The following is a 24,485-nucleotide window of genomic DNA, read 5'->3' on the forward strand; positions in this document are numbered from 1 at the left end:
TGTACTGGGATAGAGCTGTACTGGGATGGAGCTGTACCGGGATGGAGCTGTACTGGGATGGAGCTGCACTGGGATGGAGCTGTACCGGGATAGAGCTGTACTGGGATAGAGCTGTACTGGGATGGAGCTGTACCGGGATGGAGCTGTACCAGGATGGAGCTGTACCGGGATTGAGTTGTACCGGGATAGCGCTGTATCGGGATGGAGCTGTACTGGGATGGAGCTCTACCGGGATGGAGCTGTACTGGGATGGAGCTGGACCGGGATGGAGCTCTACCGGGATAGAGCTCTACCGGGATAGAGCTGCACTGGGATGGAGCTGTACTGGGATAGAGCTGTACTGGGATAGAGCTGTACTGGGATGGAGCTCTACCGGAATGGAGCTGTACTGGGATGGAGCTGTACTGGGACGGAGCTGTACTGGGATATAGCTGTACTGGGATGGAGCTGTACCGGGACGGAGCTGTACCGGGACGGAGCTGTACCGGGATGGAGCTGTATTGGGATGGAGCTGCACCGAGATGGAGCTGCACCGGGACGGAGCTGTACTGGGATGGAGCTGTACCGGGATGGAGCTGTACCGGGATGGAGCTGTACCGGGATGTGTTGTACCGGTACCGGCAGGTGTCGCCGTTTCCCTCTCGTGTCCGTCGCTCTGCGCACCGCCCAGCATCTCCCGGTTCCGCCCAGTCCCGCCCACCACAGCCACAAGCCGGCCGCTTGTCCTCCGCCAGTTCACACTGGTGCCCAGTGAGATGTGAATGGGGATCACTTGGGTCCCCTGACTGGGGACACTGATGCCATTTGGGACACTGGGAACATTGGATCCCCTGCCATAGAGTTCTCTGGTATCCCCTATCTAGTGACAGTGGTGACACGGCAGGACCCAAGGGACGGTCTCACTTCCCTCGGCAGTGCCACAGTGGGGTCTCAGCACCCTCTGTTTGGGACACATCCCCCCCCGTGTTCCTGTCCGTGTGTCTCCCCGGACACCCTCACGTTGTCACCCGCGGTGTCACCCGTGGTGTCCCTGTGGTGGCCGTGTCCCCTCTTGTGCCCTCGGCACTGATGGGAACGGTTCATCCCAGCTCCAATGATGGACCAAGGTCAAATGCCGGAGAGGAACAGACACAGTCAAGACCCCCAGGGGTGATCAAAGACCCCAAGAGCCCCCCCAGATAAAGACAGGCACCAATGAGGCCTCCAGGGACTCTCAAAGACCAGCACCCAGTGATGGACATGGAGCTGTTGGGGTAGGAGCAGCCACCCACATTCCAAAACTCATCCCCCCCATCCCTTCCTTTAATCCCAGTGCTTGCTGGAGCTAATCACTGGCCCCAGCACCAGTGCTCCCAGCTCCTAATAGATCAATCTCAATTAGTGCAGAGCTATAATTAACACCCAGGACCAAAGATGGCCAGAGGGGATAGGGACCTACCCCCAACCCTCCCATCGTGACCATCGATCACCAGCAATGGGGACATTGGGGATGGTGGCACCACCGTGCTGGTGCCCATGGGTGACACTGACCAGTGGCCCCCTGAGTGGCACTGATGGTGGCCCCATAGGGACTGGGACCAGCATTGGCTTGGGTTGGGGTGGGTGAGGGCACCTCAGGGTGCAGGGAGCACCCCCTTTTCCCCAACCCTGGGTCAGGGTGACGGCTGGGTGATGGTTGGGTGCAGGGCTGGGGTCCAGGATGGGCACCAGGGTTGAGGTCCATGATGGGTACTTGGGGCTCAGATTCAGCTCCATGGTTGGGGCCTGGGGTTGAAATCCAGGTCTAGAGGCCACATTTGGGACCCAGGGTTGAAGTTCGAGGTCAGGAGCCACATTTAGGACCCAGGGCTGGGACCAGAGGTCCAAGGTTGAGGTTTAACAACCCCATTTGGGACCCATTCTGAAAGTCCCCAACTGACCCCCAGGTCTGGGGTCCAGCTTTGGGTCCCAGGTTCAAGCTCCATGGGTGGGACCTGGGGCTCCAGGAAGGCCTTGGACCAGACCCTGCACCATCTCCTCCCTCTTCCCTGACCCCTCTCCCCACAGCAGGACACGGTTGGGACCCTGGGACTGCCCCACTATGGAGGAACCCCCTTCCCAGTGGTCACAGCTTGGAGATAGAATGAACCTGGGGGACACCAGAACGGAGAAGACGCTTGACTACGTTTATTGGGCCTCTGAAGCTTTAAATACAGGCCTGGGGGGGCAGGACAGAGGGGTCACGTTCAGCTGTTGTGGGGCCCAAGGTGGGGGGGGCTGCAGACAACCCCAATCCCGACATTCCCAGGGCATGGAGCTGTGGTCACCACCTTGGCTGCCCTGGCCTCCGGGGCGATGGGACGGGACAAGGGGATGGATGGATGGATGGATGGATGGATGGATGGATGGATGGATGGATGGATGATGGAGGGGTGATGGAGCGGTGGGTGAATGGAAGGGGGACATTGGTATGGGGTTGCTGGGGGGCTGCAGCCCCCCTGGAGCATCCCTCAGCGGCTGTAGCCGAACTCATCTGCGTCGTCTGCGCGGAAATCTCCGTAGCGCCAGAGGTTGAGCTGCAAGAGAGCGGATGGGATGGGACCATGGCCAGAGGAACCCCTGGAGATGGGTGTGTCACATCCAGCATCACTGCAGAGATGGGGTCTGCATCCAGCATCTCCTTGGAGATGGGGTACCACATCCAGGATCTGCCTGGAGATGGGGCAGCTGCAGCCAGCATCTCTCTAAGGTTGTGGGTACCACATCCAGAGGAGCCCGGAGAAGGGGGCTACACCCCATCGCATTCCTGGAGATGGGGGTACCACATCCAGCATCTCCTTGGAAATGGGGTACTGCATACAGGATCTCCTTTGAGATGTGGGTACCACATCCAGGATCACCCCAGAGATGGGGGGCTGCATTCAGCATCTCCCTGGAAATGGGAGTACCACAGCCAGCACCTCCCTGGAGATGGGGGTACCACATCCAGGATCTGCCAGAGATATGGGTATCACATCAAGTATCACATCAAAGAAAGATGGTAGCACCACATCTAGAATCTTCTGGAGATGTGGGTAACACAATTAATGATCACCCCAGGAGCACTGGTATGACATCCAACATCTCCCCTTGAGTTGGGCGGCACCACCTCAGCACCCAAATACAAGGCCCCCCTCCCACCCCCTAACTCACCCGGGCGCTTTTGGCCGTCTCCTGTGCATTCAGGTACTCAGTGATCTGTGGGGACACAGGACCAGGGGGTGAACCCACATCCTCTCCTTGGCAGGGTTTGGTGCTCCCCCAAGCTTTCTGACCACCCATGGCTGTGGTGGGGACCCTCCTTGAGCCCTCCATCACCTACCACTTTCTGGAACTGCTTCTCCTTGCGCACTTCGACCATGACCAGCCCCTCCTTGACTAGCCCCAGCCCCACGTCACTCTTGGAGTCAGCGAACTGGAGGGTGACGTGGGGACAGCCGGGCCCCAGGTGCTCCACGTTGAGCAGGCACTGGGTGTTCTGGATGTCCCTGACCACGCTGTCCACCGCGTCCGCCCGGGCATCATCCTGTGGGGCATGGGGCATCAGGCCCTGAGGTGCCACCTGGGACCAGGAGCCCATCAGCACCACCCAGACCCCCCCAAACTCACGTCCTGGGGCACCTGGATGAAGGCGAACTTGTACTCGGTGGCTTGTGCTGGGAGCACGCGGGTGCTGAAGGCGGGGGGAAGCGCGGCCAAGCGGGTGGCGGGCAGTGTCTCCTTCTGCGGGGCGACAGGAGAGAATGGGGCATCCATGGGTGCTGGGGCACAGCGATGGGGTCCCCGGTGTTGGGAAACTACTTGAGGGTGATGGGTACCCGGTGATGGGATCCGCAGTGTTGGGGTTGGAAGAGCAGCCAAGGGTGATGGGCATCAAGGGGTGGGATTGGGAGGGCACCCAAGGGTGCTGGGCACTTCATGATGGGCTCCCAGACATGGTTTTGGTAGGGCACCCAAGGTGCTGGGCTCCCCATGCTGGTATCCCCAGTGCCAGGGTTAGGATGCCACCCAAAGGTGCTGGCCATCTCCTGATGCGCATTCAGGGGTGTGGCTGGGAGGGCACCCAAGGGTTCTGGGTACTCTGGTTCCAGCGCTGAGAAAATACCCAAGGATGCTGGACACCCTGTAATGGGATCCCAGTGCCAGGGTTGGGAGGGCACCTGAGGGTGCTGGACATCAGTGATGGGATCCCCATTCCTGGGGTTAGAAGAGCATCCAGGGTGCTGGGTACCCTGATGCCAGGGTTAGGAGGTCACCCAAGGGTGCTGGACACCTTCAGCCAGGCTGAAGGTCACAGCCAGCCCCCCTCCAACACATCTGGAGCTGGCGTGACCCAGTTGTCACTCCAGGGTGCCCCCCCCCCACAGCCCCCATCACACCAAGCACTTACGTTGCCATAGTCAATGTAGAAGATGTGGACCTTGGCGGCAGACTCTACCTTCTCCACCCGGGCCCGGTACCTGGATGGGATGGGGATGGTGTCACCCCACAACCACCCCTTGGCGTGGGGCAATCACATCCCACACTGGGACTGGGGGGACCAGGACCTCTCCTCACCATTCTCCATCCACAAACTTGGCGATGCAGAAGTCACCCCGACGAGGGGCGTAGGAGCCCTCCACTGGCGGGTGGCTGCCCACCTCTGTGCGCATGTTCTCCATCAGCTTCTCCAGTTGGGCACCTGTGGGTTGGGGACCTCATCCAGCACCTGCTCTGCCCACCCCTAGGGCTGGGGGGGGCAGGGGTGAGCCCCTCACCAACTGATGCAAGTGGGGTCCAGGTTGAGGGCCTGGGGCCACCTTTGGGCCCTGGGGGTAGGGCTCAAGATTGGGACCCAGGGCCAAGAGGTGGAAGCCTCGGTGCAGGGCTGAGGTTTAAGGTCAGGGGCACATTTGGGCACTGCAGGGGGTGATGGGGACCCAAGGCCGTGCCCGTACCCGTCTCCACGTCCTGCACATAGAAGTGGAGGTCATCCGTGATCTCCGTCACGAACACGGGTTTGTAGTTGGCTGTGCGCTCCTTCTCCTCCAGCACTGGCACCACCTCCTCCACCGGCGCCTCCTCGTAGTGGGACCACACCTGGCAATGGGGACACACACAGTGGTTGGGGACACCATGGGCACGGTTGATGCCACTGGCATGGGGATGATGGATGTGGTGGCATCCAGGATCCTGTGTGCCAATGGTGGGGACAACACCTGGCATGGGGACATCACTTGGGGTAAGGATGTCTCATGGGGTAGGGGACATCTCTTGGGGTAAAGACATTCCTTGGGGTGAGGACAACTCCTGGGGGGAACATCCCTTAGGGTTGGGACATCTCTTGGTATGGGGACACCCCTTGGGGCGAGGACAACTCTTAGACATGGGGTGAGGACATCTCTTGGGGTAGGGACATCCCTTGGCACAGGGACATTCCTTGGGGTGAGCACAACCCTTGGGGTGGGAATGTCCCTTGCGGTGCAGACATCTTTTAGCATGGTGTCATCTAGTGGCATGGGGACATACACTGGGGTGGGAATGTTCCATGGGTTGGAGATATCTCTTGGGGTGGGGACATTCCTTGTCACGGGGACAACCCTTGGGGTGGGGACTCTTAGAGGTGGGACACCTCTTGTCATGGGGACATCTCTTGAAAACAGGACATCCCTTGGGGTGGAGACATCCCTTGGGATGGGAATGTCCTTTGGCATGGGGACATCTCCTCTTGGACTGGGGGCAGCCCTTGGGGTGGGGACACCTCTTGGGGTAGGAACATCCCTTGGCCTAGGAACACCCCTGGTGTTGGTGACAGCCCCGGGGATGCGCCCACCCCATGCTCACCTTCTCCTTCTTCTGCTTGGCGGCCTCCTCTGCCGCCAGCAGTGCCTTGTAGTAGGGGCTGCGCTCGGCAGTGAAGTGCACCTTGGAGAGCGCGTGCTCCACGAGCGCCACCGACAGGTTCAGCCCCTCCGTGTGCAGCCACCCGATGAAGTTCCCGGCCTTGTCCATGCTCTCCACCTCCACCTCAACCTGTGGGAGGCCAAGGGGCACCCTCAGCGCTGGCTGGGACCCAGCCACCACCCATCCCCACCAGCCTTTGGCCGCACGCACTCCTCTTCATCACGGAGGCTCCAACCTGCGTTGATGAAGCAATGGATGGATATAATGGGGCTTGACATGTGCTGGGTGGGTGCCTGGCCAAAAGCCACCCTCCATCAGCACCCATGTCTGATCCATGGCATGTAAGCCTCAGATGTGCGCCATGAGCACCCTCATCTGATCCATGGCACCCAGAGGTGCTCCAGGGCACCCAGCTCCAAGCCATCAGCACCTGGGTGTGATTCATGAGCACCCAGACTGGCTCCATCAGCACCCAGCTCTGCTCCTGGGCACGCAGCTCCAATCCACCAGCACCCAGATGTGCTCCATCTGCTCAGATGTGCTCCATAAGAGTACTCAGATGTGTTCCTAGGCACCCAGCTGAGGGCAGGAACACCCCAGCCTCTGTGTCTGGAGCTCCCTGCCTGCGCTGGGCAGCACTGGCAGCACTGGCAGCACTGGGAGCACTGGGGAGCCCTAGGTAGCACTGGGAGCACCAGGTAGCACTGGGCAGCACTGGGAGCACTGGGAACATCAAGTAGCATTGGGAGCACTGGGTAGCACTGGGGAGCCCTGGGTAGCACTGGGAGCACCAGGTAGCACTGGGCAGCACTGGGAGCACTGGGAACATGAGGTAGCATTGGGAGCACTGGGTAGCACTGGGAGTGCTGGGCAGAACCTAGGATCGAAGGCGTGACCAAGGGCCATGGTGGCTCTTATGCCTGTGCCATGTCCTGGTCCTGTGGCTCTGCACCAGGGAAAGGGTCAGGAGCCCACCTGGCCCCCCTGGCACAGTGGAGGTGCAAACCAGTGAGCAAACTGGGGTGCAGCCCAGAGGGTGAACCAGTATGTAAAAGGGAGTGCACAAACCAGAGACTAAACTGGAGTGTGCAAAGCCAGTGAGCGCAAACTGGAGTGGCCTGGGTGCACCCCCATTAAACCTGGGGGCCTACAGCCCCCCAGTGCTTCAGGGGTGGGCAGGCAGGAGACACACACAGGCAGGAGATACTGTAAAGGCAGAGGATGAAGGCAGGAAATGCAGGCAGGCGATGCTGTAGAGGCAGAGGATGAAGGCAGGAGATGCTGTACAGGCAGTAGATGCTGTCCAGGCAGGAGATGGCGTGCAGGCAGGAGATAGCCATACAGGCAGGAGATGCTGTACAGGCAGAGGATAAAAGCAGGAGATGCAGGCAGGAGATGCTGTGCAGGCAGGAGATGCCATGCAGGCAGGAGATGCTGTACAAAAGCAGAAGACGCAGGCAGGAGATGCTGTGCAGGCAGTAGATGCCATGCAGGCAGGAGATGCTGTACAGGCAGAGGATAAAAGCAGGAGATGCAGGCAAGAGACACTATGCAGGCAGTAGATGCCATGCAAGCAGGAGATACTGTGCAGGCAGGAGATGCTGTGCAGGCAGGAGACGCTGTGCAGGCAGGAGATGCCATACAGACAGGAGATGCAGGCAAGAGATGCAGGCAGAACATGCTGCAGCTGAAGCACCCAGACCCAGCCATGCCTAGCACCCCAGTGGGTGACCCCTCTCCTGCCTCCCACCCCACAAGTGTCCCCTCATGAAGTCTAGGGCCAGGGGCCGCACTTGGGCCCACATAAAGCCCCTTGGAGAGCACCCACAGGCGCCCAAATGCATGGAGCAGCTCCTGCCAGCACTGCCGGACGGTCCCATCCCTGCTCTGGGAGGTCTCAGCCCCAGTCCCAGGTGGGTCCCAACCCACTCCTGGGGGGGTCTGAGCCCCACTTCTGGGATACCTCCATCATCTCCCTATCCCCTCCCTCACTCCTAGCTTGGGGGGGGTGTGGGGGGTGGGCAGCACCCCCCCCAGCACCTCAGACTGCCCCCACCTTGCAGCACCCATGGGACCCTGGGGGCCCTAGAGGTTCATTAACTGCCCAGCACTAATCACCCACCCCACAGTGCCTGGGGGAGGACGGTCAAAGCAGTGTCAACCCCCCCCCCCATTCATCGGTACCCACATGCCCATCACTGCAGCATTGTGCCCATGGCAGAGCCGTTCCCCCCCTCTCCCCCATTTATTGTCCCCTCCATTGGTGTCCCAGCTTGCATCTGGTCTCAGCCTTGAGCCCGGTGGAAAAGGAGGGTCCAGGGATGGCGGGGGGGGATGTGGGGTGTGTGTGTCAGGGACCGAGGGAGGATTGGGGGGGGGGAGGGCGGTTTGCCACGGATGGAGCCGCGTGTCTGTGTCTCCCCCACCCTCCCATCACCTTAAAGCTGCCGGCTCCGTGCATCCGTCCATCGGTCCTTGTGTCCGAGGGGGGTCAGGGCCACCGGGCTCGGTTGGGTGGGCAGAAGGAGGAGGGAGGAGGAAGCCCATCATCCCGCATCATCCTCCATCCAGAGTGGAAAATAGCTCCCACCCGCCGCACCGGCTGCACCGGGGCCGGTCGGGGCCCCCTCCAGAACGTTGTGGGGGGGTGGGGGGTGGTGGGAGGGGGGGGGTCCCGGTAGATGCGGGGTAAGGGGGGGGGTGTAGTCCATCGGTGCTTGCGGAGCATCCCCCGCCGCTCCCGGGCTCCCGGCGCGATGCGTCAGCAGCCGCGTTGCCGTTGAAGGACAAAAGGATGAGCCAGCCGCCTGCGCGGCTCCCGCCCGCACCGAGCCCCGCACCGAGCCCCGCACCGAGCCCGGCACCGATACCGGTATCGAGCCCCGCACCGAGCCCCGCACCGAGCCCGGCATTGAGCTCTGCACCGAGCCCCGCACCCAGCTCCGCATCGGGCACCGCACCGAGCCCCACACAGATCCCGGCATCGACACCGGCACCGAGACCAGCACTGAACCCGGCACCGGGCCCCGCACAGATACCGGCACCGGGCATCGCACCGGGCACCGCACCGAGCCCCGCATCGAGCCCGGCCCCGAACCCGGCCCCGAGCCCCGCACCGGGCCCCGCAGTCGCCAGCACCGGAGCACGATGCCCGCCGGCCCCGGGGCCGCCGCCGCCGCCCCGCCCGGGAGAACCGGAGCCAGCGGCTGCTGATCGCGGATGCGGGAAGGAATCGCGACGGGAACCGGAACGGGAACAGGAACGGGACCCTCCAGCCGGAGACGCCGCAAAGCACCCGCGACAGAAGCACCCCCCTCCGCACCCCCCATCCCGGAGCGACCCCCCCCGCCGCCGGTGACCGCGCTCCTGCCCCTCCGCCGGGGGCCGGCAGCGACCGGAGCCTCCGGTTTTGTACCGGCCTGAGCGTTTATCGTCATTTTTAATCCCTTTTTCTCCCCCATTTGGATCGCTCGGGGCTTATTTTAGTTTGAGCTTTGGTCCGAGTTCTATTTTTATTCTTTATTTTTAGCCTTTATTTTAAGCCTTTATTTTTATTGTGTTCGAATCCTTTGGCTTGGTTTGATTTTCATTTTTATCTCGTTCTTTATTTTTATTTAATTTCATTTTTATTTAATTTTATTTTTATTCCTTATTTTAGATTTTATTTTTATTATTTTTTCTATTTCTCTTGTTATTTTAATCGTTCCTTTTTCCAGTTTTATTCCTTATTTTCCTTTTTTAAATTTTTTATTTTTAACCTTTTCTTTCATTTTTCTTTATTTCTATTTTTTCTTTTCCTCTTTTTTGTATTTATTCTTTCATTTTTTAGTTTATTTTTCTTTTAGTCTTTATTTTTCCTTTAAATTTTTATTTTTATTGATATTTTTATTTTCATTTTTTATCTTAATTTCTATTTTTAATTTTTATTATTTTTTATTCTTATTTTTATATTTTTCTTTTCGTTTTCCATTTTCATTTTCCATTTTCCCCCCTTTCCCATTCTCATTTTCACATTTCATTCTCCTTTTCTCCTCTCCCCTATTTTCATTCCTCTCCCCATTCCCTGCTCCCTTCCTGATCCCCCTTCCCTCCCCCTTCCCCCCTGCTTCCTCTCCCCGTCTCCCCCATTTCCCCCCCGTTCTCAACCCCCTTCCCGTTCCCATTCCCGTCCCCATGCCGGGCCCCCGGGGGGCGCGGGCCGGGCTCCGGGGCGGCGGGTGCGGGGCGCGGGCCGCGCCGGGGGGGTGCCGGGCCCCCGCTTAGCCGGGCCGCCCCCCCCCCCAGCCTCCAGGAGCCATTTTGTGTCCCCCCCCCCCCGTCCCGGATCCCCTTTGCCCAGGTAGGTCGGGCTGGGAGGGGGCTCGCCAGGGCCCCCCCCGCCCCTCACGCAGCATTTTTAGACCCTTTTGGGGGGCTAAACCCACGTTTTTCACCCCTTTTTCTCTCTCCCCCCCCCCCCCCCCCCCCCATCCATCCATCCCTCCATCCAGCCGGGCCGGGAGCAGGGGGGGGCCCTGAGCCACTTCTTCCTTAGGACGCCGCCATCCCCAGATGATGGTGAATGATGAACGTGCCACACCATGAAGCTCTTGTGGCAGGTAACTGTGCACCATCACCACCACCACCGCCACCGCCGCTGCCGTGCCTGGAGAGCTGCTCTCATCTCCTACTTGACGGTGCACGCCTGGATCCTCTACGTGGCCGTTGCCACCGCTGCCGCCTCCCCTGGAGCCCCCGCTTGCCCCTCGGTTTGCTCCTGCAGTAACCAGTTGAGCAAAGTGGTGTGCACCCGGCGCGGCTTGGCCGAGGTGCCCCCCGGCATCCCCTCCAACACCCGGTACCTCAACCTGATGGAGAACAACATCCAGATGATCCAGGCGGACACGTTCCGCCACCTGCATCACCTGGAGGTCCTGCAGTTGGGCAGGAACGCCATCCGGCAGATCGAGGTTGGGGCTTTCAACGGGTTGGCCAGTCTCAACACCTTGGAGCTCTTTGACAACTGGTTAACCGTCATCCCCAGCGGGGCCTTTGAGTACCTGTCCAAGCTGAGGGAGCTGTGGTTGAGGAACAACCCCATCGAGAGCATCCCCTCGTACGCCTTCAACCGGGTGCCCTCCCTCATGCGCCTGGACCTGGGCGAGCTCAAGAAGCTGGAGTACATCTCTGAGGGGGCTTTCGAGGGCTTGTACAACCTCAAGTACCTCAACCTGGGGATGTGCAACATCAAGGACATGCCCAACCTGACGCCCTTAGTGGGGCTGGAGGAGCTGGAGATGTCGGGCAATAACTTCCCCGAGATCAAACCGGGCTCCTTCCACGGGCTCAAGTCCCTCAAAAAGCTCTGGATTATGAACTCGCAGATCAACCTGATTGAGCGCAATGCCTTCGACGACCTGACGGCGCTGGTGGAGCTCAACCTGGCCCACAACAACCTCTCCTCCCTGCCCCATGACCTCTTCGCCCCTCTGCGGTACCTGGTGGAGCTTCACCTTCACCACAACCCTTGGGACTGCGACTGCGACATCCTCTGGCTGTCGTGGTGGTTGAGGGAGTACATCCCCACCAACTCGACGTGCTGTGGGCGCTGCCATGCCCCGCTCCACATGCGGGGCCGGTTCCTGGTGGAGGTGGACCAAACCTCCTTCCAGTGCTCGGCGCCCTTCATCATGGACGCGCCCATGGACCTCAACATCTCCGAGGGGCGGGTGGCCGAGCTCAAGTGCCGAACTCCTTCCATGTCCTCCGTTAGGTGGTTGCTGCCTAACGGGACGGTGCTGAGCCACGCGTCCAACCACCCGCGCATCTCTGTCCTCAATGACGGCACCTTGAACTTCTCCCACGTCCTGCTGACGGACACTGGGGTTTACACCTGCATGGTGACCAACGTGGCGGGGAACTCCAATGCCTCGGCCTACCTCAACGTGAGCACGGCCGAGCTCAACACCTCCAACTACAGCTTCTTCACCACCGTCACAGTGGAGACCACTGAGATCTCCCCGGAGGACATCTCCCCTAAGTTCACCAAGCCCGTCCCCACCACGTCGACGGGTTACCAACCAGCGTACACCACCACCACCACCGTCCTGGTGCAGACCACACGCCCACCCAAGCAGGTCGCCATCCCCACCGCCGACGCGGGCGACAAGACGCAGACCAGCTTGGACGAGGTGATGAAGACCACCAAGATCATCATCGGCTGCTTCGTGGCGGTGACGCTCTTGGCTGCGGCCATGCTCATTGTCTTCTACAAGCTCCGCAAGAGGCACCAGCAGCGCAGCACCGTGTCGGCCGCGCGCACCGTGGAGATCATCCAGGTAGACGAGGACATCCCGGCCGCCACCACCACCACCACTGCCACCATGGTGACCACCACCACCGCCGGCATTGCAGGTGAGGGGGCTGTGGTGCTGCCCGCTGTTCATGACCACATGAACTACAACACCTACAAAGCACCGCATGGGGCCCATTGGACCGAGAACAACTTGGGCAACTCCTTGCACCCCCCCGGGAGCACCCTTATGGAACCCTACATCATCCAAACCCACCCCAAGGACAAAGTCCAGGAGACCCAGATATGACTTTTTAGTTCTTTGGGGCTTTTTTGGGTTGAGCTTCCTCCCACCCCTCCCCTTTTTCCTCCTCCTCCTCCCCCATCACAAACGCAATAGGATGCACAACCCCCCCCCCCCCACAAAGACCCCCCCAAAAGACCCCCACAAATGAAGAACCCCCCAAATCTAGAAGGTGACTCTTGTACAGAGCTGGGGGAGAGACTTTTCTTTTCTTGTACATGCTTCTATCCGAAATCCACAGGCTGAGAAGAGCAGCAGATATTAAAATCACGCCCCCCCCCCCCCCCCCCCCCCCCCAAGTCACAGTTTCTAACTCCAAGAGAAAAGGGAGAGGAAAGAATTCCCGTTATCCAGGAAGAAGCTGGGGACAGGAGGCCACTGGGGTGGGACTGGGCTTGGAATGGGGGTGTTGGGGATGAAAAGGGGGGTTGGATGCAGCAGGACCCCCCCAACTCCCCATGTGCTGGGATGGTGGCTGGAGGTTGTGCCAAAATCTTCCACATGCAATAAAGGAATTTGGGGGGGGGTGGGGTGGGGTATCTGGGGGGGGGGCTTGGGGTATTTTGGGGGTGGTGGGAATTTTTTTGGGGGGGTTTGGCTGCCTGCAATGTATTAAAGCAAAAAATGACCCCAAAAAGGGGGCTCCCCGCCCCCCAGTTCAAGTGTGTGGGTGCATGGGGGGGGTGTCTGATGGGTGCCCCACCCCCCCCCCCAGTTCACCCCATTGCACCAGTACAAGGCCACTGGCACCGGCATCGGCACAGGGCTAAAGCTCCTGGGGGGACCGGGGGGGGCCCCCATTGGGAGACCTGACATATGATTGTAGACACCTCCCACAACACGATTTTGGCCTCATTTTAGGGGACCCCCCCCAAAACCCCTTCTTTGAGTGGGGGGGGGGTTGAGACTGGGGACCCCCCCCCATGGGCTGCTTATGGAATGAAGGGGGGGATCCAGGAGGAATTAAGGGCTTGGGGGGGTCGGGGGGAGGGACTCAATGTGGCTAATGGGGGGGTGGCCACCAGCATTGGAGGTGGCTACTGGGGGGGGGTCCCAGCGGGGACGGCAAGTGCCTCGTGGGGGTCCTGAAGGGCTGGGGGGGTGTTTTGGGGGGGGTCACGGCAATGGGCCCCCCCCTGGCCGCTCGACTATTGGAATTAACTTTAATTTCTTATTTTAGCTTTAAAATGAATTATCAGATGGGAATTAAATAATGGGGTGGGGGGGTGAGGGGGGGCTGCGTGGGGAGGGGGGGGTTAAACAGAGGTTATATCTATATCTATATCTATATAAAGGCCGGAATGATGGGATTGTATCCTGAACTGAGGAAAAACCACGACAAATCCGTCCAAAAACCAAGTGTATTTTTGTATTTTAATAAATATTGTTCACTCTTTGTACCTGCTGTTGTCCCCGAGGGGTTAAAAGGGGGGGGGTGTGTGTGTGTGGATGCTGGGACCCCCCCACATCCCTGCCAAAAGGGGGGGTTGTGCTGTATGGGTTGAAACGCTTCCCCACAAAGCGGTCCCAAACAGGGAGGAAGTGATGCTGGGAACTGGTACCTACACTGGTACCCAAAGGGACCCCTGGCATCACCCAGCTAAGGGCTGGTGTTGTCGTACCCCCCCCCCCCCGAAGCAAGGGTGCAAAGGGGGTGCCCAGGGTCATTATCCCATGGGTTACGGCTGGGAAATGGGAATTTGCCGTGGAAGGAGGAGGAGGGAGCCGGGAATGAATCAGGTGGTAACGCAGGGGGGTGGGAAGGGGATGGGATGGAGGTGACCCTGGCAGTACGGTGGGGACATGGGACATCATGTGTGGGGGCAGGGAGTGCTCTGAGTGATGGAGATAGCGATATTGGGAGTCCTGGGTGCTGGTGATGAGGCCATGGGGTGTTCTCAGTGCTGATAGTGGAGATATTGGGTGCTCTGGGTGCTGGCAGCTGGGACATGGGGTACTCTGGGTGCTGGGGATACTGGGTATCCTGGATGCTGGTAATGGGGACATGGGGTGCCCTGGTGACAGCGACATGGTGTGCTCTGAGTACTGGCGGTGGAGATATTGGGTGCTCTTGGTGATGGGGATAGGGGGTGCTCTGGGTGCTGGCAGCTGGGACATGGGGTGCTCTGGGTGCTGGGGATATTGTGAGTCCTGAATGCTGGTGATGGGGACAGGGGGTGCTCTGAATACTGGCAGTGGAGGTATTTGGTGCTCTGGGTGATGGGGATATCGGGTGCTTTGGGTGCTGGTGGTGGAGACATGGGGTGCTCTGGGTAATAGCAGTGGGGAGATGGGATGTTCTGGGTGCTGGTGATGCGGACATTGCGGTGCTCTAGGTGATGCGGATGGAAGTGTGGGATGCTCTGGGTGCTGTGATGGGGAATCTGGGACCTGTGGGTGCCAGCAGCAGTGCCATGGGGTGCCTGGGTGCCAGTGGTGGGTCCATGGGGACTCCTGGCTGTGCGAGGACATGGAGACACCCGGGTGCTGGCAGTGGGAACATGGGGACCCCAGAGTGTGCAGGGACACAGGGGGCCCTGAGTGCCAGTGTTGGGAATATTGGGTGCCCTGGGTGCTGGTAGCAGGCACAGGGGTGTCCCTGGGGGTGGCATCGCTGTAAGGAGGCTTCAGTGTGAGCAGGGAGGCTGCAGTGCAATGGAATGCAATGGGACGCAGTGAGATGCAGTGGGATGCGAATGGGATGCTTGGGATGTGGTGGGATGCAGTGGGTGTGGTGGGATGCAGTGGGATGCTGTGGAATGTGATGGGATGCAGTGGGATCCAACAGGATGTAGTGGGATGCAAAGGGATGTGTTTGGATGTGACTGGATGTGATAGGATGCAGTGGGTTGTAGTGGGATTCAATGTATGCAGTGAGATGCAGCTGGATGCAGCGGGATGCAGTGGGATGTGATAGGATGCAATGGGATGCAGTCTAATGCAGTGGGATGCAGTGGATTCAGTGGGATGCGTGGGGATGTGATGGGATTCAATGGGATGCAGTGGGATGCTACTGGCTGTGGTGGGATGCAATGCGATGCGGTGGGATGCAGTGGGATGTAGTGCTATGTGATGGAATGCAATGGGTCTCGTGGGATATGATGGGATGCAGTGAATGCAGTCTGATGCAGTGAGATGTAGTGGGATGTGATAGGATGCATTGGATGTGACGGGATTGGGATGTGGTGGGATGCAATGGGATGCAAAGGGATGCAATGGGATTCAATGGGATGCTATGCAATGCAGTGGAAGGCAGTGGGATGCGACTGGATGTGGTGGAATGCAGTGGAATGCCATGTGATGCAGTGGGATTCAAAGGGATGCAGTGAGATGTAGCTGGATCAGTGGGATGCAATGGGACAGGATGGGATGCGATGGGATGCACTGCGACATTATGGGATGCAATAGGATGTAGTGGGATGTGATGGGATGCAATGGGATGTAGTGGGAGGTAATAGGATGCGATGGGATGTGGTGGGATGCAGTGGGAGGGTCATCATCAGCTCCTACTACTCCCTGGCCCCTCTCCATATCCCAGGGCTCTACAGTGGCAACAGAGGGGTCCCTTGTCCCAGTGTCACTATGCAGCCACCCTAGTGCCAGGGGCTCCATGACACATCCCGACCCAGCATTCCCAGTCATTATCCCTATTGCTTCAGCTCCGTGAGGTGCCGGTTGGTGCTGGTGAGTTTGGGATGCTCCCGGACAAAGGACGTTCACACTGCAGTGGAACACCCAGGAATATCAAGTGCGAATCACCAGAACGCAATCAAAAATCCCCATTGAATTCCAGGCTTAAGAAATTCCAGTGGCTGTCTGGTAACCCAAAAGGACCAGGAAGCTCAAGCTGGGATTGGTGCAGCGGTTGCCACCACAGAGGGTTGCCAGGGTGCCAAGAGGTACACAGGGAAGACAATGACCCCCCTATTGCCAACCGGAGCTTGGGGGCACCTTGGCCAACATGGAGACCCCATGGCCAACATGGGGACCCCGAAACAGGAAGCCAAGAGATGACCACGGCAGCCACCAATGCTCCAACACCGTGCCGGGGGCTATGGCACCATCCCTGCTCGGGTGGGCAAACTGAGGCACGGTACCTGGCAAAGGAAGGGGGTGTCTCTCCCACCCAATGCATTCCCGTGCCATCCTGTGCCATACTCCACACTCCCACTGTCCCCATCCCCAGGAGGAGACAGAGGTGGCATGGCCGTAGGATGGACCCTTGGGTCATGGCAATGTGCTGGTGCCTGGATGCTCAGGGGATGTTCATGAGTTACTCAGGGAATGCTCAGGGGTTGTTAAGATGATGCTCAGGGGATGCTCAGAGGATACTCAGGAATACTTAGGGGTTTTTATGGGGATACTTAGGGTACCCTTAGGGAATGCTGTGGGGATCCTCAGGGAATGCTCCTCACCCATGGGCCGCAGCCTGCCCTGGTTCCTCAGAGCAGCTCCTGCCTCTCCCAGCTCGGCACCGTGCTCCAGTGAAGCTGCTGACGCAGCAGCTGGAGCCTCTCACTAAACCATCACAGCAACACAGAGATGTGGGCTACAGGGCTGGAAAACCGGAAATCATCTGGGAATAACCTGCCTCGTGGGCTGCTCGGACCCCTGGAGTTACCCTCATATGGGGTGAAGTCGGGTCCAGCCTCACATGTATAGGGTGGATAGACAGGGACGTTATCATGAGCCCCACAGTGAGCATTTGGTGACAGAGACCCATCCGTGACCCCTAGGCTCCCACTGGAGCCCTGATCCCCATTCTGGGATGCTCCATGGGCTCCTGCATCCCTATGGATGTGTGTCCCATTTCAGTGGGTGCTGGGTACTAGTCTCCCCACTCCAAGCACTCATTAAGTCCCATCATCACCCAGTTATAACAATGGTGTCGCCAAGCCCCTGGAATAAATCTGGTATTCCGGGTAATGGAGCGTACATCCTGACTGCAGAGGTCACCCAAGGGAAGGAGCATGGAATAATTCCCGTTCTCTTCCCAGCCAGAAGCTCCCAGTGACAAGGTGGTGCCAGGCAGCTGGTGGCATCGAACTGGCCACATGTCACACCCCAGGGTTTGCACAGGCATAGAACATGGGGTGCTCCGGATGCTGGTGATGGTGATGAGGACGCTGGCAGCTGGATGCTGGCAGTGGGGATGTGGGACATGGGAATGTGGATGGTGCAGCATGGAATGGAATGGCATGGAACAAAATGGAATGGCATGCATAGAACAGCACAGCATGGCACGGCACGGGATGAAATGGGACAGCATAGTGTGGGATGCCATGGCACAGAGTGGCACTTCACGGCACAGCACAGTATGGCATGGTATGGAATGGAATGGCATAGCATGGCATGGTATGGAATGGAAGAGAATGGCACGGCATGGCATGGCACAGCATGGCAAAGTATAGAATGGCAGAGAACTGCATAGCACAGGATGGAATGGCTGCAGCACAGGCAGTGGGAATGGCTCTGGATGCACTGCTGCTGCCTGCATATTGCTGCAGTGCTGCAGCACATGGGGACGGGGGGGCTGGAGGGGTCTGTGGGGGCTGCCAATAGGTTGGGGGGCTGCAGGGGGTCACAGGAGCTGGCAGGGGCCAGTGTGGGCAGTGGCGCACTCCCATCAGCCAGGGCACAGGGGACATCTGGGGACCATTTCCCACAGTTACAGCAGTGACGGGGGTGCAGGCAGGGAGGCTGGGGGGGGCTGGAGCCATGAGCCCCCCTAGCTCCCTATAGGGCAGCCCCATGGCAGTGCTGCAGACAGAGATGAACGGGTGGAGGGATGGATGGATGGGGGATGTCCCCATCACTCAGTTGCCATGGAAACCAAAGGGAATTCCCTTCTGGAGAGCCTCAGTGCCAAATCCCAGGACCCCCCCCCACGCTGCAGGAAAGCAGCAGGGATGCAGATAGGGATATCATCCCCCTGCACCCCAAAATGGAGCTGCCACCCCCTGTATACTTGAAAATACAGAGCTACCACCCTCCTGCACCCCAAGACGAAGCTGACATCCCCTTACACCCCAGTAAAGTGATACCACTCCCTGTGCCCCAATATAGAATTGCCACCCCCCCAGCACCACAACATAGAGCTGTCACCCCCCTATTCAGCTGCCCCAGTCTCGGGGTTCTTGGCTGCTGCCCTGGAATCTGGGGGTTCCTCCTGCCCTGTTAAGACCCCAGCACCATGTGTACCCACCCTGGCTCGGAGACAAGGGTCTGCGGAATGTCCCTAAGGGCCACTTAGGTCTCAACCCCTTGCATGGGCTCCCCCAGCCCAGCTGCACCCCAAAACAAGGAGCCAGCACTGAGGAGCTGCAGCTTTGTTCAAGTTCCAATCGGAATTCCATGTGCATCAGGGCCAGATGGGGAGAAACAACTGAGGGGGATGATGTGGGAAGGAGGAAGGCATCCGGGAAGGAGGATGCCTGTGCCACGCTGTGCCATCCATGGCTGGTTTGCTGTCACCAAGGGGCTCAGGAGCCCCTGGGGATGGCCACGATGGCAGAGATGGGCAGAGGAGGATGAGGATGCGCCGCGGGATGTGCTAGGCTCTGGGAATCTCCGGGATGTGGCAAGGAAGTGCTGGGATGCAGGTCAGCACTTTACAGCAGCCGCCTGCATGTGCGAGATGCTGAGGAGGGAGGGATGGAGCTGCCACGTGCAGCGCTGCGGCCCCATGTCCTCGTGTCCCTGTGTCCCTGCAGCCACCAGCGAGCGGTGTTCTGGGAGGGTGAAGGATCCTACTGGTCCTGACCCCCCCAGCAGTATTGCCCTGCAGCTGCAGCACATCTGCATCTGTGCCCACATCTATATCTGCAATCACAGCTGCATCCATGCCCACATTTGCATCCGTGCCCACATCTGTATCTGCAACCACAGCTGCATCTGTGTTCACAACTGCATCCGCAGCACATCTGCATTCGCAGCCACATCTGCATCTGTGCCCACAACTGCATCCATCCACAGCTGCATCTGCATCCCTGCCCAAATCTGTACCTGCAACCACATCTACATCCATGTCCACATCTGCATCAGTGCCTACATCTGCATCTGCAACCAGGTCCCCATCTGGGGTGTCATCGGTTACCGTTCCACTGGCACCCTGTCTCTGCCCTGACTCCCCCATTCCCACTCCAGTTCCCCATTCCTTTTCCAGACCCCCATTCCACCCATTTCCCAGTCCTGCTCCATGTATCTGCTGCACTTCTGCTGCACGATGCCCACATGTCCAGTGTGCACCTGCCCTGTGTTCACCCGGCATCTGCTCTGCAACCCCACACAGCCACTGTGCATCCACCCTGCATCTGCCCTGCAACCACTGTGTATCCTCTGAGCATCCACTGTGTATCTGCTGTGCAACCCCACACAGCCACTGTGCATACCCCCTCCATCTGCACTGCATCCATTGTGTATCTGCCCTGCATCCACTGTGTATCCTCTGAGCATCTGCCACCCATCCACCCTGCATCCTCTGTGCATCTGTGACACATCCACCGTGCATCTGCCCTGCATTCGCTGTGCAACCACTCTGTATCTGCTGTGCATCCACCCTGCATCTGCCTTCCATTCACCATATGTCCACCATGCATCTGCTGTGCATCCTCTGTGCATTCACTGCACTTCTACTGTGCAACTGCCACATGTCCAGTGTGCGCCCACCCTGCATCTACCGTGCATCCTCTATATATCTGCCATGCAACCGCACACACACACCCTGCATCCACCGCACATTCACCCTGCATCTAATGAGCATTCATCCTGCATCTGCTCTGCATCCACCATGCATCTCCCCTGCAACCACTGTGCATCTGCTGTGCTTCTGCTGTACAACCACCACACCACATGTCTGCTGTACATCTGCCCTGCATCCACTGCGCATACACTGCATATCTGCTGTGCATTCACCCTACATCTGCCCTGCATCCATCATGTCCTCCATGCACCTACCATGGTTGCACCCCAACCCCTGGCAGACCCCCTGGGGTCCCTCCTCATCCTCAAGGCAGCCGCACTGCCTCCCAGCTTCTGACTCCCCCATGTTGCATCCCTGTATCTGCAGCATTGCTCCATGCGGATGTGGCCACAGGAGCAGAAGATGTCTGGTGCAGCCCAGCCCAGGTCCCACTGCTGAGGTGGGGGTTTGGTATGGAGACGGGTCCCCAGTCAGTGCTCCCCAGTGCTCCCCAGTGCCCCCAGTGCTCCTGGTGTGGGGCAGCCCCAGCCCCACTGCATTCAGAGCAGAGTGCAGGGCTCAGTCTTGACAGCAGAGAATGAGATAAAATAGACGTGAACATAAAATAATAGTCATAAAATACATCAAATAGAATAGATCAAATAATTAATAGAATGGAATGAAATAGGATAGAACAGAATTGAATAAACCAGAGAAAATGAATAAAATTAAGGAGATAAAAAAAAGACAATAGAATAAAATAGGGAAAATCAGAATAAAATTTTTTAAAATGATCTATTCTATTCAACACATAGAATAGATAGAAAAGGAAATAAAACAGATTAGAATAAAATAAAGTTAAAAAATAGAAGATTGAATATACCAGACTAGAATAGAAATAAAATAAATACATAGGATAGGGTAATAAAATAAAGATTAAAAAACCAGAATAGAACAAAATAAAAATAATAAAATAAAATTTAAAAAAAGAAGAAAATAGTAAAATAATATAGGTTTTTAATTTAAAAATTGAATAGAGCAAAATATGATACAACAGGAGTGAATTTTTTTTTTAAAAGATTAAAGTAAAAAGAATAAAATCAAGTAAAATAATAAAAAAGTGAAATAATAAAAAAAATAAAGTAAAACAAAATAAAATAATACACAAAATAAAATGGAAAAAAGGAATTAAATAAAATTAAATAAAATGAAATAGAATAAAAGAAAGTAAAATGAAATCAAAAGAAATCAATCAAACCCCAGTGAAATCAATCAGCTCTCCTGGCATGGGTACCCACCACTGCCGGCAGAAGCCACCATTGCCCTTCCCTGTATCTGCCCTCATCGATCCGGTGCCAGCACAAACCCAGCACTGGGTGATGCTCCTGGTGTCACCAGTGCCTGACACACTCTGTGTGACACCCGCGTGTGACACCTGTGGGGACACGGTTCTCCAGGCACAGACACCAGCACCACAGCACAACCCTGACACCAACCAACACCGGAGTCTCAGTGAGGAGAGCGCACCCAGATCCAGCACCGGCATCACCGGAGGCTCCCCTGGCACCACAAGCCGGGTCCATGCGGCTTTTCCCTGTCACCACACACGGGCTGAGCCCAGGTATCAGGAGCTGTCCTGGCCCTTTGCTGGCAGCCCCTTAGCGAGGTCCGTGTCCCACCAGTGCCACCAGCCCCTCACCAGTGCCGCATTCCGGCCGCATCCCTACCTCCCGCTGCAGCACCAGCTCCTTGGTGAAGTGCGTGGCCTCCTCGCTGAACGGTTCCCCCTCCTGCACCAGCCCCGGCAGGTTCCTGGCTCCCCGCGGACACTCGATTCCTGCGGGAGGAAGAGGAGGGTGAGGGCATCAGTGGTCATGTGGAGGTGTCACCTCAAAGAGATGTGTCAGGGATGAAAGGGGACAGAGAAGCTCAGGTGGGACTCAAACAGCTCCTGGGATGCTGGTGACAGGGATGGGGACATGGGATGAACTGGGGAAGAGCCAGCAGGGATGGGGACATGGGGATAAGAAGTGGAAGAGCCAGCAGGTATAAGGACATGGGATGAGCAGGGATGGGGACATGAGGATGAGCAAGGGACGAGCAAAGAGGGATGGGGACATGGGGAATAGCCAGCAGGGTTAAGGACGTGGGGACAAGAGGGCAAGAACCAGCAGGGATGGGGGCATGGGTGCATGTAAGCATGGATGGCGATGTGGGGATAAGCAGGGGAATGAGCCAGCAGAGAGAGGACATGGGAATGAGCAGGGATGGGGGCATGGTAACGAGCAGGGGAAAAGCCAGCAGCAATGGGGACAATGGGATGAGCAGGGGAAGAGCCATCAGGGATGGGGACACGGTGACAAGGGCAGAGCCATCAGACCCTGCAGCCCCCCACCCCGGCCTCCCCACCAGCACTGCGCTGCTGGCAGTGGCTCAGATTAAACCGCCACATCCTGCATTATTCATTCTATTTTCCATAATTCCTTATTAATGAAGTGCTGGGAATTGCATGGAGCCCTGCCAGCAACCAGGGACACCGCAGCCCTGCTCACTGCTGGAATCCCTGAGGATGAGGAAACAGGAAGCAGGCTGAGAGATTAACCATGTTCCCCCCAGGGAGCTCATCCCACTGCTGTGAGGTCCCCATTGTCTCTGTGTCACCAGTGATGGCAGCCCTGGGGTGCTGAGCACCTTGGGGTGACTCCAGTGCACCCATCACTGGCAACTGAAGGGGTTTTGAGGGTCCTAGGGTCCCCCCACATCAGCACCTGGAATATCCCAGGGCATTGGGAAGGGGCTCCCCATATCCCAGCTCTGCTCTGGCTCCCCATGGGAACCCACTGAGGTGATCTCACTGCAGCCTGCCCCTATCATATCCCCATCCTCATCCATGTCCCCATCCCCATCCCTACTGCAACCCAATCCCCATCCTCATCCCTGTCGCATCCCCATCCTCACCTCCATCTCTGCCACATCCCAATCCCCATTCCCATCCCTCCACACAACCCATCCACCACTTCTCACCATCACCCCCACTCCCACTGCCAAGAGTGGTGCTGGTGCCAGGAAAACCCCTTTTCCCTCTTTCCCACCACACCTCCTCTGTGCCATCTCCAAGGGAATCTGGCAGGAATCTCGCTGCCATGGCAGTGCAGGCAGCTGCCAGCCCTTACTCCTGCCTGCACCCCCTCCCCAGCTCCCTGGCATTGACATCCTCTGCCTGAAAACATGGAATGTTTCTGGAAAGGCATCAAAATGTGCTGCGGGGACAGTGAAATTCCTTAACGGAAACCCACAGCCTGGCACTGAACCACACCAGCGGCCGGAGAGCTGGGAAATTCCCCCCACACTGGAGCTCCCAGACCCTCCCATGGCACATCCAGGGGGATCCTGGGTAGATCCTGAGAGAGGGGACCCTTGTCCATCCCAGGGGCTGTGGGATGAGCTTTGGATGCACCGCCCTGGACCTGGATCCAGGCCGACACCGGCAGCACAGAGCCAACAGCCAGTGATGAGCAGGAGGAAGGAGCGGATGCATCTCCTCCTCCTCCTCCTGGAATGCTGGCACTGGGCAGGAATGGCTCTGGCACGGCACCACCAGCGCTGCGGCGAGGCCACAGCAGCCTTGTCTCTGGCAAGGAGCATCTCACTGCACTGGGAAGGGGGACTGGGAGGCAGCGCTGCCAAGAGCGTCTTCCCTTCCTCCTCCCTCTCCTCCTCCTCCTGCACGGAGCAAGCAGGGGCTGGGGGAAGGGTTATGCACCACAGCAGTGATTTATTCCCAAAGAATAGCGGAGCAGCTGCTCCAGATCCCTCAATTTGCTCTGATCTTCCCAAACCCACACAAGAGAAGATTGGATTTGGGAATGGGAAACCTGAAAAGGTCAGGATGAGGATGCTCAGCCCCGGGAAGGCGCTTGGCAAAGTTACCAGCACCTCAACGATGAGACAGAACCAAAGCCGTGGCTCTGCTGCTCTTCCTGGGAAGCTGTCATGGATTAATGTGTGCAATGAGGGATGCGGCTGCCACCGCTCCCTCCTGGGATCCCGGAAGAATTCCGCTGCAAATCACTTTGGTTAAATGATTTTTCCCGAGCGCACAGACCCGCAGCCAGTGGGGATGGAGGAAGTGGCTGCTGGGGATCTGGAGGATGCCCCAATGCTAGCCCCATTCCTGCAGGGATGGAGGTTGAGGGGTGGGGGTGAGCATCCCACAGCATCCCAGGGTATCCTGCAGCATCCCTGGGGTATCTAAGCTGCAGCATCCCAGGATAACCCACAATGTCCTGGGGCATCTTGCAGCATCACTGGGATATCCTGCAGCATTC

At 57.9% G+C, this 24,485-nt stretch overlaps 2 protein-coding genes across 2 annotated transcripts in view; one reads left to right on the plus strand and one right to left on the minus strand.

The window, feature by feature from the left end:
• Window positions 1-2,151: 2,151 nt before the first annotated feature.
• Window positions 2,152-24,485, minus strand: part of SND1 (staphylococcal nuclease and tudor domain containing 1) — a 99,192-nt gene continuing 76,858 nt past the window's right edge. The window contains exons 16-24 of the mRNA XM_061467255.1: window positions 21,885-21,994; window positions 5,842-6,030; window positions 4,956-5,097; window positions 4,576-4,699; window positions 4,409-4,478; window positions 3,628-3,741; window positions 3,341-3,544; window positions 3,172-3,216; window positions 2,152-2,555 (exon numbers count right to left, since the gene is read on the minus strand). Coding sequence (XP_061323239.1) covers window positions 2,490-2,555; window positions 3,172-3,216; window positions 3,341-3,544; window positions 3,628-3,741; window positions 4,409-4,478; window positions 4,576-4,699; window positions 4,956-5,097; window positions 5,842-6,030; window positions 21,885-21,994 — 1,064 coding nt within the window. The 3' untranslated portion in view covers window positions 2,152-2,489. The remainder of the gene's footprint in view (window positions 2,556-3,171; window positions 3,217-3,340; window positions 3,545-3,627; window positions 3,742-4,408; window positions 4,479-4,575; window positions 4,700-4,955; window positions 5,098-5,841; window positions 6,031-21,884; window positions 21,995-24,485) is intronic.
• On the plus strand, window positions 9,835-12,913 carry LRRC4 (leucine rich repeat containing 4). The gene has a single exon (XM_061467223.1). It carries the CDS (start codon window positions 10,482-10,484, stop codon window positions 12,480-12,482), a length of 2,001 nt encoding a protein of 666 aa, XP_061323207.1. The 5' UTR covers window positions 9,835-10,481; the 3' UTR covers window positions 12,483-12,913.

This window comes from Pezoporus flaviventris, unplaced genomic scaffold (assembly GCF_033815535.1).
Source record: "Pezoporus flaviventris isolate CSIRO_AGI_PZ_B2104156 unplaced genomic scaffold, CSIRO_AGI_Pfla_v1 ptg000045l, whole genome shotgun sequence".
NCBI lineage: Eukaryota > Metazoa > Chordata > Aves > Psittaciformes > Psittacidae > Pezoporus > Pezoporus flaviventris.

What these genes read in the sequence shown, in the direction of transcription:
- LRRC4 (XM_061467223.1), top strand. Translation starts at nt 10,482, where the DNA reads ATGAAGCTCTTGTGGCAGGTAACTGTGCACCATCACCACCACCACCGC.